The following is a 16,727-nucleotide window of genomic DNA, read 5'->3' as shown; positions in this document are numbered from 1 at the left end:
ACTGCGGGATATTCCTAACTACCTTACTGCGGGATATTCCTAACTATCATACTGCGGGATATTCCTAACTACCTTACTGCGGGATATTCCTAACTACCTTACTGCGGGATATTCCTAACTACCATACTGCGGGATATTCCTTACTACCTTACTGCGGGATTTTCCTAACTCCCATACTACGGGATATTCCTAACTACCTTACTGCGGGATATTCCTAACTATCATACTGCGGGATATTCCTAACTACCTTACTGCGGGATATTCCTAACTATCATACTGCGGGATATTCCTAACTACCTTACTGCGGGATATTCCTACCTTACTGCAGGATATCCCTAACTACCTTACTACGGGATATTCCTAACGACCTTACTGCACGATATCCCTAACTACCTTACTACGGGATATTCCTAACAACTTTACTGCGGGATATTCCTAACTACCTTACTGCGGGATATTCCTAACTACCATACTGCGGGATATTCCTTACTACCTTACTGCGGGATTTTCCTAACTCCCTTACTACGGGATATTCCTAACTACCTTACTGCGGGATATTCCTAACTACCTTACTGCTGGATATTCCTAACTCCATTATTAGGGGATATTCCTAACTACCATACTGCGGGATATTCCTAACTACCATACTGCGGGATATTCCTAACTACCTTACTGCGGGATATTCCTAATGACATAACTGCGGGATATTCCTAACTACCATACTGCGGGATATTCCTAACTACCATACTGCGGGATATTCCTAACTACCTTACTGCGGGATATTCCTAACTACCTTACTGCGGGATATTCCTAACTATCATACTGCGGGATATTCCTAACTACCTTACTGCGGGATATTCCTAACTACCTTACTGCAGGATATCCCTAACTACCTTACTACGGGATATTCCTAACGACCTTACTGCGCGATATTCCTAACTACCTTACTGCGGGATATTCCTAACTACCATACTGCGGGATATTCCTAACTACCTTACTGCGGGATATTCCTAACTACCTTACTGCGGGATATTCCTAACTATCATACTGCGGGATATTCCTAACTACCTTACTGCGGGATATTCCTAACTATCATACTGCGGGATATTCCTAACTACCTTACTGCGGGATATTCCTACCTTACTGCAGGATATCCCTAACTACCTTACTACGGGATATTCCTAACGACCTTACTGCACGATATCCCTAACTACCTTACTACGGGATATTCCTAACAACTTTACTGCGGGATATTCCTAACTACCTTACTGCGGGATATTCCTAACTACCATACTGCGGGATATTCCTTACTACCTTACTGCGGGATTTTCCTAACTCCCTTACTACGGGATATTCCTAACTACCTTACTGCGGGATATTCCTAACTACCTTACTGCGGGATATTCCTAACTACCTTACTGCGGGATATTCCTAACTACCTTACTATGGGATATTCCTAACTACCTTACTGTGGGATATTCCTAACTACCTTACTACAGGATATTCCTAACGACCTTACTGCGCGATATTCCTAACTACCTTACTGCGGGATATTCCTAACTACCATACTGCGGGATATTCCTAACTACCTTACTGCGGGATATTCCTAACTACCTTACTGCGGGATATTCCTAACTACCATACTGCGGGATATTCCTAACTACCTTACTGCGCGATATTCCTAACTACCTTACTGCGGGATATTCCTAACTACCTTACTGCGGGATATTCCTAACTACCTTACTGCGGGATATTCCTAACTACCTTACTGCGGGATATTCCTAACTACCTTACTGCGGGATATTCCTAACTACCTTGCTGCAGGATATCCCTAACTACCTTACTACGGGATATTCCTAACGACCTTACTGCGCGATATCCCTAACTACCTTACTACGGGATATTCCTAACAACTTTACTGCGGGATAATCCTAACTACCTTACTGCGGGATATTCCTAACTACCATACTGCGGGATATTCCTTACTACCTTACTGCGGGATTTTCCTAACTACCTTACTGCGGGATTTTCCTAACTCCCTTACTACGGGATATTCCTAACTATCTTACTACGGGATATTCCTAACAACTTTACTGCGGGATATTTCTAACTACCTTACTGCGGGATATTCCTAACTACCATACTGCGGGATATTCCTTACTACCTTACTGCGGGATTTTCCTAACTACCTTACTACGGGATATTCCTAACTACCTTACTGCAGGATATCCCTAACTACCTTACTGCGGGATTTTCCTAACTCCCTTACTGCGGCATTTTCCTAACTACCTTACTGCGGGATATTTCTAACTACCTTACTGCGGGATATTCCTAACTACCTTACTGCAGGATATCCCTAACTACCTTACTGCGGGATTTTCCTAACTACCTTACTGCGGGATATTCCTAACTACCATACTGCGGGATATTCCTAACTACCTTACTGCGGGATATTCCTAACTACCTTACTGCGGGATATTCCTAACTATCATACTGCGGGATATTCCTAACTACCTTACTGCGGGATATTCCTAACTATCATACTGCGGGATATTCCTAACTACCTTACTGCGGGATATTCCTACCTTACTGCAGGATATCCCTAACTACCTTACTACGGGATATTCCTAACGACCTTACTGCACGATATCCCTAACTACCTTACTACGGGATATTCCTAACAACTTTACTGCGGGATATTCCTAACTACCTTACTGCGGGATATTCCTAACTACCATACTGCGGGATATTCCTTACTACCTTACTGCGGGATTTTCCTAACTCCCTTACTACGGGATATTCCTAACTACCTTACTGCGGGATATTCCTAACTACCTTACTGCGGGATATTCCTAACTACCTTACTGCGGGATATTCCTAACTACCTTACTATGGGATATTCCTAACTACCTTACTGTGGGATATTCCTAACTACCTTACTACAGGATATTCCTAACGACCTTACTGCGCGATATTCCTAACTACCTTACTGCGGGATATTCCTAACTACCATACTGCGGGATATTCCTAACTACCTTACTGCGGGATATTCCTAACTACCTTACTGCGGGATATTCCTAACTACCATACTGCGGGATATTCCTAACTACCTTACTGCGCGATATTCCTAACTACCTTACTGCGGGATATTCCTAACTACCTTACTGCGGGATATTCCTAACTACCTTACTGCGGGATATTCCTAACTACCTTACTGCGGGATATTCCTAACTACCTTACTGCGGGATATTCCTAACTACCTTGCTGCAGGATATCCCTAACTACCTTACTACGGGATATTCCTAACGACCTTACTGCGCGATATCCCTAACTACCTTACTACGGGATATTCCTAACAACTTTACTGCGGGATAATCCTAACTACCTTACTGCGGGATATTCCTAACTACCATACTGCGGGATATTCCTTACTACCTTACTGCGGGATTTTCCTAACTACCTTACTGCGGGATTTTCCTAACTCCCTTACTACGGGATATTCCTAACTATCTTACTACGGGATATTCCTAACAACTTTACTGCGGGATATTTCTAACTACCTTACTGCGGGATATTCCTAACTACCATACTGCGGGATATTCCTTACTACCTTACTGCGGGATTTTCCTAACTACCTTACTACGGGATATTCCTAACTACCTTACTGCAGGATATCCCTAACTACCTTACTGCGGGATTTTCCTAACTCCCTTACTGCGGCATTTTCCTAACTACCTTACTGCGGGATATTTCTAACTACCTTACTGCGGGATATTCCTAACTACCTTACTGCAGGATATCCCTAACTACCTTACTGCGGGATTTTCCTAACTACCTTACTGCGGCATTTTCCTAACTACCTTACTGCGGGATATTCCTAACGACCTTACTGCGGGATATTCCTAACTACCTTACTGCAGCATTTTCCTAACTACCTTACTGCGGGATATTCCTAACTACCTTACTGCGGCATTTTCCTAACTACCTTACTGCGGCATTTTCCTAACTACCTTACTGCGGGATATTCCTAACTACCTTACTGTGGGATATTCCTAACTACCATACTGCGGGATATTCCTACCTTACTGCAGGATATCCCTAACTACCTTACTACGGGATATTCCTAACGACCTTACTGCGCGATATCCCTAACTACCTTACTACGGGATATTCCTAACAACTTTACTGCGGGATATTCCTAACTACCTTACTGCGGGATATTCCTAACTACCATACTGCGGGATATTCCTTACTACCTTACTGCGGGATTTTCCTAACTACCTTACTGCGGGATATTCCTAACTATCTTACTACGGGATATTCCTAACAACTTTACTGCGGGATATTTCTAACTACCTTACTGCGGGATATTCCTAACTACCATACTGCGGGATATTCCTTACTACCTTACTGCGGGATTTTCCTAACTACCTTACTACGGGATATTCCTAACTACCTTACTGCAGGATATCCCTAACTACCTTACTGCGGGATTTTCCTAACTCCCTTACTGCGGCATTTTCCTAACTACCTTACTGCGGGATATTCCTAACTACCTTACTGCGGGATATTCCTAACTACCTTACTGCAGGATATCCCTAACTACCTTACTGCGGGATATTCCTAACTACCTTACTGCGGGATATTCCTAACTACCTTACTGCGGGATATTCCTAACTACCATACTGCGGGATATTCCTAACTACCTTACTGCGGGATATTCCTAACTACCTTACTGCGGGATATTCCTAACTATCATACTGCGGGATATTCCTAACTACCTTACTGCGGGATATTCCTAACTATCATACTGCGGGATATTCCTAACTACCTTACTGCGGGATATTCCTACCTTACTGCAGGATATCCCTAACTACCTTACTACGGGATATTCCTAACGACCTTACTGCACGATATCCCTAACTACCTTACTACGGGATATTCCTAACAACTTTACTGCGGGATATTCCTAACTACCTTACTGCGGGATATTCCTAACTACCATACTGCGGGATATTCCTTACTACCTTACTGCGGGATTTTCCTAACTCCCTTACTACGGGATATTCCTAACTACCTTACTGCGGGATATTCCTAACTACCTTACTGCTGGATATTCCTAACTCCATTATTAGGGGATATTCCTAACTACCATACTGCGGGATATTCCTAACTACCATACTGCGGGATATTCCTAACTACCTTACTGCGGGATATTCCTAATGACATAACTGCGGGATATTCCTAACTACCATACTGCGGGATATTCCTAACTACCATACTGCGGGATATTCCTAACTACCTTACTGCGGGATATTCCTAACTACCTTACTGCGGGATATTCCTAACTATCATACTGCGGGATATTCCTAACTACCTTACTGCGGGATATTCCTAACTACCTTACTGCAGGATATCCCTAACTACCTTACTACGGGATATTCCTAACGACCTTACTGCGCGATATTCCTAACTACCTTACTGCGGGATATTCCTAACTACCTTACTGCAGGATATCCCTAACTACCTTACTGCGGGATTTTCCTAACTCCCTTACTGCGGCATTTTCCTAACTACCTTACTGCGGGATATTTCTAACTACCTTACTGCGGGATATTCCTAACTACCTTACTGCAGGATATCCCTAACTACCTTACTGCGGGATTTTCCTAACTACCTTACTGCGGCATTTTCCTAACTACCTTACTGCGGGATATTCCTAACGACCTTACTGCGGGATATTCCTAACTACCTTACTGCAGCATTTTCCTAACTACCTTACTGCGGGATATTCCTAACTACCTTACTGCGGCATTTTCCTAACTACCTTACTGCGGCATTTTCCTAACTACCTTACTGCGGGATATTCCTAACTACCTTACTGTGGGATATTCCTAACTACCATACTGCGGGATATTCCTACCTTACTGCAGGATATCCCTAACTACCTTACTACGGGATATTCCTAACGACCTTACTGCGCGATATCCCTAACTACCTTACTACGGGATATTCCTAACAACTTTACTGCGGGATATTCCTAACTACCTTACTGCGGGATATTCCTAACTACCATACTGCGGGATATTCCTTACTACCTTACTGCGGGATTTTCCTAACTACCTTACTGCGGGATATTCCTAACTATCTTACTACGGGATATTCCTAACAACTTTACTGCGGGATATTTCTAACTACCTTACTGCGGGATATTCCTAACTACCATACTGCGGGATATTCCTTACTACCTTACTGCGGGATTTTCCTAACTACCTTACTACGGGATATTCCTAACTACCTTACTGCAGGATATCCCTAACTACCTTACTGCGGGATTTTCCTAACTCCCTTACTGCGGCATTTTCCTAACTACCTTACTGCGGGATATTCCTAACTACCTTACTGCGGGATATTCCTAACTACCTTACTGCAGGATATCCCTAACTACCTTACTGCGGGATATTCCTAACTACCTTACTGCGGGATATTCCTAACTACCTTACTGCGGGATATTCCTAACTACCATACTGCGGGATATTCCTAACTACCTTACTGCGGGATATTCCTAACTACCTTACTGCGGGATATTCCTAACTATCATACTGCGGGATATTCCTAACTACCTTACTGCGGGATATTCCTAACTATCATACTGCGGGATATTCCTAACTACCTTACTGCGGGATATTCCTACCTTACTGCAGGATATCCCTAACTACCTTACTACGGGATATTCCTAACGACCTTACTGCACGATATCCCTAACTACCTTACTACGGGATATTCCTAACAACTTTACTGCGGGATATTCCTAACTACCTTACTGCGGGATATTCCTAACTACCATACTGCGGGATATTCCTTACTACCTTACTGCGGGATTTTCCTAACTCCCTTACTACGGGATATTCCTAACTACCTTACTGCGGGATATTCCTAACTACCTTACTGCTGGATATTCCTAACTCCATTATTAGGGGATATTCCTAACTACCATACTGCGGGATATTCCTAACTACCATACTGCGGGATATTCCTAACTACCTTACTGCGGGATATTCCTAATGACATAACTGCGGGATATTCCTAACTACCATACTGCGGGATATTCCTAACTACCATACTGCGGGATATTCCTAACTACCTTACTGCGGGATATTCCTAACTACCTTACTGCGGGATATTCCTAACTATCATACTGCGGGATATTCCTAACTACCTTACTGCGGGATATTCCTAACTACCTTACTGCAGGATATCCCTAACTACCTTACTACGGGATATTCCTAACGACCTTACTGCGCGATATTCCTAACTACCTTACTGCGGGATATTCCTAACTACCATACTGCGGGATATTCCTAACTACCTTACTGCGGGATATTCCTAACTACCTTACTGCGGGATATTCCTAACTATCATACTGCGGGATATTCCTAACTACCTTACTGCGGGATATTCCTAACTACCTTACTGCGGGATATTCCTAACTACCATACTGCGGGATATTCCTTACTACCTTACTGCGGGATTTTCCTAACTCCCTTACTACGGGATATTCCTAACTACCTTACTGCGGGATATTCCTAACTATCATACTGCGGGATATTCCTAACTACCTTACTGCGGGATATTCCTAACTATCATACTGCGGGATATTCCTAACTACCTTACTGCGGGATATTCCTACCTTACTGCAGGATATCCCTAACTACCTTACTACGGGATATTCCTAACGACCTTACTGCACGATATCCCTAACTACCTTACTACGGGATATTCCTAACAACTTTACTGCGGGATATTCCTAACTACCTTACTGCGGGATATTCCTAACTACCATACTGCGGGATATTCCTTACTACCTTACTGCGGGATTTTCCTAACTCCCTTACTACGGGATATTCCTAACTACCTTACTGCGGGATATTCCTAACTACCTTACTGCTGGATATTCCTAACTCCATTATTAGGGGATATTCCTAACTACCATACTGCGGGATATTCCTAACTACCATACTGCGGGATATTCCTAACTACCTTACTGCGGGATATTCCTAATGACATAACTGCGGGATATTCCTAACTACCATACTGCGGGATATTCCTAACTACCATACTGCGGGATATTCCTAACTACCTTACTGCGGGATATTCCTAACTACCTTACTGCGGGATATTCCTAACTATCATACTGCGGGATATTCCTAACTACCTTACTGCGGGATATTCCTAACTACCTTACTGCAGGATATCCCTAACTACCTTACTACGGGATATTCCTAACGACCTTACTGCGCGATATTCCTAACTACCTTACTGCGGGATATTCCTAACTACCATACTGCGGGATATTCCTAACTACCTTACTGCGGGATATTCCTAACTACCTTACTGCGGGATATTCCTAACTATCATACTGCGGGATATTCCTAACTACCTTACTGCGGGATATTCCTAACTATCATACTGCGGGATATTCCTAACTACCTTACTGCGGGATATTCCTACCTTACTGCAGGATATCCCTAACTACGTTACTACGGGATATTCCTAACGACCTTACTGCACGATATCCCTAACTACCTTACTACGGGATATTCCTAACAACTTTACTGCGGGATATTCCTAACTACCTTACTGCGGGATATTCCTAACTACCATACTGCGGGATATTCCTTACTACCTTACTGCGGGATTTTCCTAACTCCCTTACTACGGGATATTCCTAACTACCTTACTGCGGGATATTCCTAACTACCTTACTGCGGGATATTCCTAACTACCTTACTGCGGGATATTCCTAACTACCTTACTATGGGATATTCCTAACTACCTTACTGTGGGATATTCCTAACTACCTTACTACAGGATATTCCTAACGACCTTACTGCGCGATATTCCTAACTACCTTACTGCGGGATATTCCTAACTACCATACTGCGGGATATTCCTAACTACCTTACTGCGGGATATTCCTAACTACCTTACTGCGGGATATTCCTAACTACCATACTGCGGGATATTCCTAACTACCTTACTGCGCGATATTCCTAACTACCTTACTGCGGGATATTCCTAACTACCTTACTGCGGGATATTCCTAACTACCTTACTGCGGGATATTCCTAACTACCTTACTGCGGGATATTCCTAACTACCTTGCTGCAGGATATCCCTAACTACCTTACTACGGGATATTCCTAACGACCTTACTGCGCGATATCCCTAACTACCTTACTACGGGATATTCCTAACAACTTTACTGCGGGATAATCCTAACTACCTTACTGCGGGATATTCCTAACTACCATACTGCGGGATATTCCTTACTACCTTACTGCGGGATTTTCCTAACTACCTTACTGCGGGATTTTCCTAACTCCCTTACTACGGGATATTCCTAACTATCTTACTACGGGATATTCCTAACAACTTTACTGCGGGATATTTCTAACTACCTTACTGCGGGATATTCCTAACTACCATACTGCGGGATATTCCTTACTACCTTACTGCGGGATTTTCCTAACTACCTTACTACGGGATATTCCTAACTACCTTTCTGCAGGATATCCCTAACTACCTTACTGCGGGATTTTCCTAACTCCCTTACTGCGGCATTTTCCTAACTACCTTACTGCGGGATATTTCTAACTACCTTACTGCGGGATATTCCTAACTACCTTACTGCAGGATATCCCTAACTACCTTACTGCGGGATTTTCCTAACTACCTTACTGCGGCATTTTCCTAACTACCTTACTGCGGGATATTCCTAACGACCTTACTGCGGGATATTCCTAACTACCTTACTGCAGCATTTTCCTAACTACCTTACTGCGGGATATTCCTAACTACCTTACTGCGGCATTTTCCTAACTACCTTACTGCGGCATTTTCCTAACTACCTTACTGCGGGATATTCCTAACTACCTTACTGTGGGATATTCCTAACTACCATACTGCGGGATATTCCTACCTTACTGCAGGATATCCCTAACTACCTTACTACGGGATATTCCTAACGACCTTACTGCGCGATATCCCTAACTACCTTACTACGGGATATTCCTAACAACTTTACTGCGGGATATTCCTAACTACCTTACTGCGGGATATTCCTAACTACCATACTGCGGGATATTCCTTACTACCTTACTGCGGGATTTTCCTAACTACCTTACTGCGGGATTTTCCTAACTCCCTTACTACGGGATATTCCTAACTACATTACTGCGGGATATTCCTAACTACCTTACTGCGGGATATTCCTAACTACCTTACTGCCGGATATTCCTAACTACCTTACTGCCGGATATTCCTAACTACCTTACTGTGGGATATTCCTAACTACCTTACTGTGGGATATTCCTAACTGTCACAGATCCGAGGATTGGCTAAGCACGCGGGAGCACACAATGAATGGTGATGACAAAGTGCATACAGTTAACTAAGCTATTTTATTCTCCAGACCTCATCAACAGATATTCATACTCAGAAATTAACATGAAATTAACATGAAACTAGTGCACAAAACTTATCACTAATAAATCACGTTAATCGACAAATCAACGACTTCAATCTATTATCCATTTATGCGAAATACAACAATATGCTTAATACACAGTTACGTAAAACCAAGTTGAGCCACACAAGGCCTTCGGGTCAGGGAATTAAGGCAAAGCAAATCTTTGATAAAGTTTACAGTATTAGTGTTCTGTTGTAGTCCTGCAGTGTTCTGTTACGCTCCTCAAATCTTGGCATCGACGATACTTCAGCTACCATCCACATCAAGTCAATAGAGCTTCTACCACTGCCTGTGCCACCAGTAACCGATCCGGATAGATACAATAGAAACCATTCACCACCAGTTGCCAATATTAACGTATGTCCACACGACCACGATTCACCAGTTCACAATTACCAAGCCAACTGAAAATAGCAATACCAATTGCACGTGCTAATTAATTAAATTCCCATCACACGACGAGTATTCTATAGGACTATTATGTATCGCTACATTACACTTAAAGAAAGCTTAAATAATGCGACATATATAATTCACAATAAATTCCATGCTTCCAATCATCGCTTTAACGCCATATAAATAATTGTGTCTACACAACACTCCAAAATATGCAAAGTACGACTTACGGTTGATATGCCGTCACTCCCCTGTTCCACTCAGCAAGAGACAGAACCACAGAAACCAACAGACTCGTCCTGTCTGTACACAGGTATAAACGTAACGCTGGTTGACTATTAGTCTGGTTCTGCAGCATGAGCAAGGTGACGAAGAGCCTGAAATGCCCTTACAAACTGCTGCTAGGCAGAGCTGAATACGGTACTCACACTTTGACGGCTCGTGGTGTACTGACTTGCCACGTCCACCACACAACTCACATGAATTTACATAACAAAGCCACCTGCAAGACGCATGCAACCTTACATTCCCATTCATAGGCAAATATCCACATCATACGCTATACAAAGCAAATGCAACACTTGGCTTGGTTAAGCTCGACCAAGGGTCGGGCCAATTTTATTTATAAATTTAGCTCGCATTTACATAGCAGAAAACTAGGCTGATTTTCCTACAACATTGACTCCCCTCTCTAGAAATGTATCTACTCATGATACACTTTCCACAGGGAAATCAGAGCCTCACAAATGTACCTATTCAACTCTACTGAGATAGTCGGCCCCAACATTCTCAGAACCTTTAATACCTTCAATACGAAACCTGTAGGACTGCAATGCCAAAGCCCAACGCATCACCCTTGCATTTACCATTTTGGCCCTCTGCATGTATATAAGAGATTGGTGGTCTGTCTGAAGAGTAAACATACGGCCATACAAATATGCGTCAAACTTGTGCACGCCCCAAATAACCGCTAAACATTCCTTTTCTATAGTAGCATACCTGGTTTCCCTTGGCAGGAGCTTCCGGCTAGCATAGGCTACTGGGAAAACCTCATAGTCATGTTCCTGGAGAAGAACTGCACCTAAGCCGAGATTGGATGCATCCGTGCGCAGCATGAACGGCTTGGTACAGTCTGGCAGATGAAGGATAGGCGAAGAGGTTAGCTGGAATTTTAGTGCATTGAATGCGCCCTCTTGACTCTCGCCCCATCCAATCAAATTAGGTTCCCCTTTCTTTGTCAGATCCGTCAAGGGCACTGCAATCGCCGCAAAGTTGGGGATGAACTTCCGGTAGTAGTTTGCCAGTCCGAGAAAGGAACGCAGCTGCTTCTTGGTTGATGGCCTCTTAGCCTCTTGGATATTCAGTAGTTTGTCAAGTTGTGGCTTAAGCTGACCTTCTCCAACTATATGACCCAAGAAGTTGATAGATTTAAAACCAATTTCACATTTACCTGGTTTTGCTGTGAGGTTCGCTTCTTTAAGTCGTGCCATGACTTCATCTAGGGTCGCGAGATGCTCACCCCAAGTTGCTGTGTGAACCAATATATCATCAACAAAGCTATCAACACTCTTCATTCCATCCAGTACCAATCGCATAACCCTGCTGAACGATGCCTGTGCATTTACCAAGCCAAAGGGCATCATGCAGAAATGAAACAAACCATTTGGGGCTTTAAATGCAGTTACTGGCCGCGATTCCTTCTTCAAAGGGATTTGCCAATACCCTTTTGTGAGGTCTAGCTTGCTGAAATAATTATCATGTGAAAGTGAAGCAAAAATTTCATCTGGATCATTCATTGGTTCAGCATCAAAAACTGTTATACCATTTAATGACCGAAAATCTATGCAGAACCTGATGCTGTTGTCTTTTTTCTTCACAAGGACTATTGGAGAAGAGTAAGGGGATTCAGAGGGCTCTATTATTCCCAGACGCAACATGGACGATATTTCCTCTCTCACTGTATCCTTTAAGGCATGTGCTATGGGGTAGGGTCTCTGTCTGATTGGCTCACATGTGGTCAACTTTATCTCATGTTCATATAGTGACGTCCTCCCTGGCAAATCTGTGAGTACTTCGCTGTACTGGGCAAGTAGCCGCCTCACTGCAACACCTTGCTCCAAAGTAAGGCTGTCACTCACCTTCACATCATTAGCAGTCTGCGTTTGCTGCAAGACTGGCACTGTCAACAAGTTGCCATGTGGTTGTACAGCCTCGTGCCCTTGTTCAAGGTCTGGTTCTGAGTCAAGAAGTGCTGAGGACGCCGTCACCTCCACATCATCCTTCTCCTTGGGGGCCGCTGAGCTAACTACATCCTCTGCTTTTCTGCAAACATACAACTTTAGTAAATTTGAATGGAATGTTTTTACTTTACCACCCATGTCAATCTGATAATCCACATTACCGAGCTTTGCCACCACTGGAAATGGGCCCTTCCACTGCAGCAACAGCTTGTTACTATCAGTGGGAAGTAGTAGCAGAACATAATCACCCACCTTAAACTGACGTGGTTTACTCTTTCTATTGTAAAACTTCTCTTGTCTCATCTGTGCCTTCTTTAGGTTCTCATGTGCGAGTTCACACGTCTTTTCCAATCTGTCCCTCAGATCGATAACATACTGGTAGGTGGTCCTTACCTCTGTCTCTTCTACCTCGCCAGTCCACAGCTCTTTAAGTATGGATATTGGACCTCTAACACTCCTCCCATATATCAGATCAAATGGTGAAAACCCAAGACTAGCTTGTGGCACCTCACGATATGCAAATAAAAGTGGTGCTAGGTAGCGATCCCAATCTTTGGGTCTCTCGGAACTCATTCTCTTCAACATTTGCTTCAGTGTGCCGTTGAAACGCTCCACCAGTCCGTTACAGGCAGGATGGTAGGGTGTTGTAGTCAACTGTTTTATTGAAAGTAATCTGCTCACCTCCTGCATGATACCCGAAGTAAATTGGGAGCCTTGGTCACTCAAGATCTCCCTCGGTACACCAACCCTACAAAAAACATCCACCAGTGCCTCTGCTACTGTAGTAGTCTCAATATTCTTCATTGCCACTGCCTCCGGATATCTTGTAGCATAATCTACTACGGTGAGTATGTACCTATTACCCTTGTCAGTTATCGGGAAGATGGGTCCCACAATATCTACTGCCACTCTCCTGAATGGGATGTCAATACATGGCATGCGTCCCAAGGGTACCCTTACTACTCTACCCTTTGGACTTGTTCGCTGACAAATATCACACGACTGGACATAACGCTTCACATCAGACTGAACACCAGGCCAGAAGAAACTAGTGAGTACCTTATCCACAGTTCTTTGAACTCCTTGGTGTCCTCCTAATAGTGACTCATGGGCTATCTTCATAACCATAGGACGAAGCCTGCAGGGAACTACAACTTGGTGAATGCAGTCATTGCTCCCAACCTTTGGAGACTGGAATTCCCTGTACAACACATTCTTGAGAACAATGAACTTGGACTTGCGGCCGTTTCTGTCTATCCTCTCATGCCCCTGATCTGCCAAATACCTACATCTCTTAAGGGTTTCATCATCTCCTTGTTCTTCTCTAAGCTTCTGTGGTGTAATGACCTCAGCGAAGTCATCTGGTACCTTCAATGGTTTGGTCAGCCTACCTTCTGCCCTTTTTTGTGCTCGTGTCTGCATTGAAGATGTGACCTTAACTTTCCTCGCACACTCAGTGTCCACACCCTCTTCAGTCCACTTGGGGTCAGGGTCTTCAGGTCCTCTACTTCCTTCAATATTCCCCAACACTAGGTCGTATACTGGCTTCTCCATACATAGGGCACCTACAGTACCAACATAGAATGGTGTGTTAATGTATATTGTGGCTACTGGAGCCCTTCTAATTGTTCCATCTATCAGAACACATGATTGATGCTCGCCTGTAAGTTGGCTGTCAAATACCAAATCCCTGCGAACAACCACACCACTACACCCACTGTCCCTAAGAACCAACACCTTTGTCTTACCAACAAACCCACTTAGCACTGGCATAGCTCCTGTGGTGTGCTTATGAGATGACATACTTGTGGCTGGCGACTGCAGAGGGCCTGATACTCTACCACTTCCCAGCCCTTTGGCAGGCTGTTTGCCCCGTTTCATTGGTTTACCCTTAGCAGTCCCCTTGACAGTGTCCCCTGTCTTTAGTGGCACATGTCTGAAACCATTACCCTGTGGTGCAGATTGGTTGAACTTACTTGAAACCATGCTGGATGCCTTCAGACTAGCAGGCGCTCTGTGGTTACAATCCTTAGCCATGTGGCCTTTGCGATGACAAACATAACAGGTCAAATCTTTAATAAGCTGGCTCTTCCTAGTTCCAGCTGCTGAACTCGATTGCGATGGTGGAATAGGAGTCTCTGGCTTACCTACTGCAGCTTGTGGTGCCTTTCCACCACTCCACGACTGCTTTTGTGTGGAACGCCCGAATGAGGAACCTCTCGCCTCAACGAACTGCTCTGACAACCTTGCCATCTCGGTCAGTGTCTTTGGGGATCGCTCCTTCACAAAAATAGCCAGGTCTTGGCCACAACTGTTCAAAAACTGTTCCTGCAAGAGAAGGTTCTTTAGACTATCAAAATCTTTGTCAATCTCTGACAGATCAACCCACCGAGTAAACAAATTCTCTATTCTGGCTGCAAACTGAATTGCTGATTCAACACGGTCTGGTTTAGCCATTCGAAATCTGGTACGAAACCCTTCCTCTGTTAGGTTGTATTGTTTGAACAACGCCGTTTTTACTACTTCATAATCATTTATCTCTGTAACTGCTAGACGACAGTAAACATCAAGAGCTTTACCTGTGAGCAATGTGCTCAAGTTAGTAGCCCAATCTGCCTTCTTCCATCTGACTGACACAGCATATCTTTCAAATCGCTGTATATATGAATCCAAATCATCCTTACTATCCTGAAACATGGGGAGTTTGGGGGCTTTTATATTATAGGCTGGCCTATGCTTGTGCTCATCCTCATCACTCTCACTGCCACTTTCATCACTCTCACCTTTCCTCAACACATCCCTTTTTACCCGTAGCTCCATCAACATTCTTTCCTCCTTCTTTATCTCCAGCTCACGCTTCCTCAATTCTAACAACTCCGCTCGTTCACCTCTAGCATCTCTCTCCCTCTCTCTAGCAAACTCAAGCAAATCCGCCCCTGTCAGTCCTGTCTCTCTTCCAAAGTCTAGCCACTTCTCCATATTAGGCGCCGGATTCAGCCTGCAAATCTAAACTGAAATACGATGGAAGCATCTACCACGCCTGTGTACATAAAGACGGCACTGTCCCTTGCCGAGTGGATAGCCAGGAGAACGGATATCTGAAATAAGCTAAGCTAAAACCAGACAATATATTAGTAAATGAAAAATTACAAAATTACTTATGCAGCAAAAGGAAAAATTATAAGCACCGTGAGACAACGCCAATCAGTGCGGGTCACCCGTTAAGATGCACGTGCTCGATTTTTTTTGTATAAGCCAATCCTGGCACGCTCGCCAAAATGTCACAGATCCGAGGATTGGCTAAGCACGCGGGAGCACACAATGAATGGTGATGACAAAGTGCATACAGTTAACTAAGCTATTTTATTCTCCAGACCTCATCAACAGATATTCATACTCAGAAATTAACATGAAATTAACATGAAACTAGTGCACAAAACTTATCACTAATAAATCACGTTAATCGACAAATCAACGACTTCAATCTATTATCCATTTATGCGAAATACAACAATATGCTTAATACACAGTTACGTAAAACCAAGTTGAGCCACACAAGG

At 43.6% G+C, this 16,727-nt stretch overlaps 1 protein-coding gene and 1 long non-coding RNA gene across 2 annotated transcripts; both read right to left on the bottom strand.

Annotated features, from left to right (window-relative positions):
* Positions 1-10,444: 10,444 nt before the first annotated feature.
* LOC146748978 (uncharacterized) lies at positions 10,445-11,381 on the bottom strand. The gene is made up of 2 exons (XR_014931449.1): positions 11,158-11,381; positions 10,445-10,935 (listed from the first exon to the last, which is right to left on the bottom strand). It is a non-coding gene; the product is annotated as an uncharacterized LOC146748978 (long non-coding RNA).
* A 298-nt stretch (positions 11,382-11,679) lies between these two features.
* LOC146748977 (uncharacterized) lies at positions 11,680-16,146 on the bottom strand. Its single transcript, XM_085505809.1, has one exon. The coding sequence runs from the start codon at positions 16,144-16,146 to the stop codon at positions 11,680-11,682; it is 4,467 nt and encodes a 1,488-aa protein (XP_085361935.1).
* Between the last annotated feature and the right edge of the window lie 581 nt (positions 16,147-16,727).

The sequence above is a fragment of the Saccoglossus kowalevskii genome, chromosome 2 (genome assembly GCF_978046115.1).
Source record: "Saccoglossus kowalevskii chromosome 2, keSacKowa6.1, whole genome shotgun sequence".
NCBI lineage: Eukaryota > Metazoa > Hemichordata > Enteropneusta > Harrimaniidae > Saccoglossus > Saccoglossus kowalevskii.
Note: the sequence above shows the minus strand (reverse complement) of the source record. Positions and strands in the feature narration are given on the sequence as shown.

Coding starts and splice junctions, on each gene's coding strand:
- LOC146748977 (XM_085505809.1), bottom strand. CDS start 16,146: ATGGAGAAGTGGCTAGACTTTGGAAGAGAGACAGGACTGACAGGGGCG.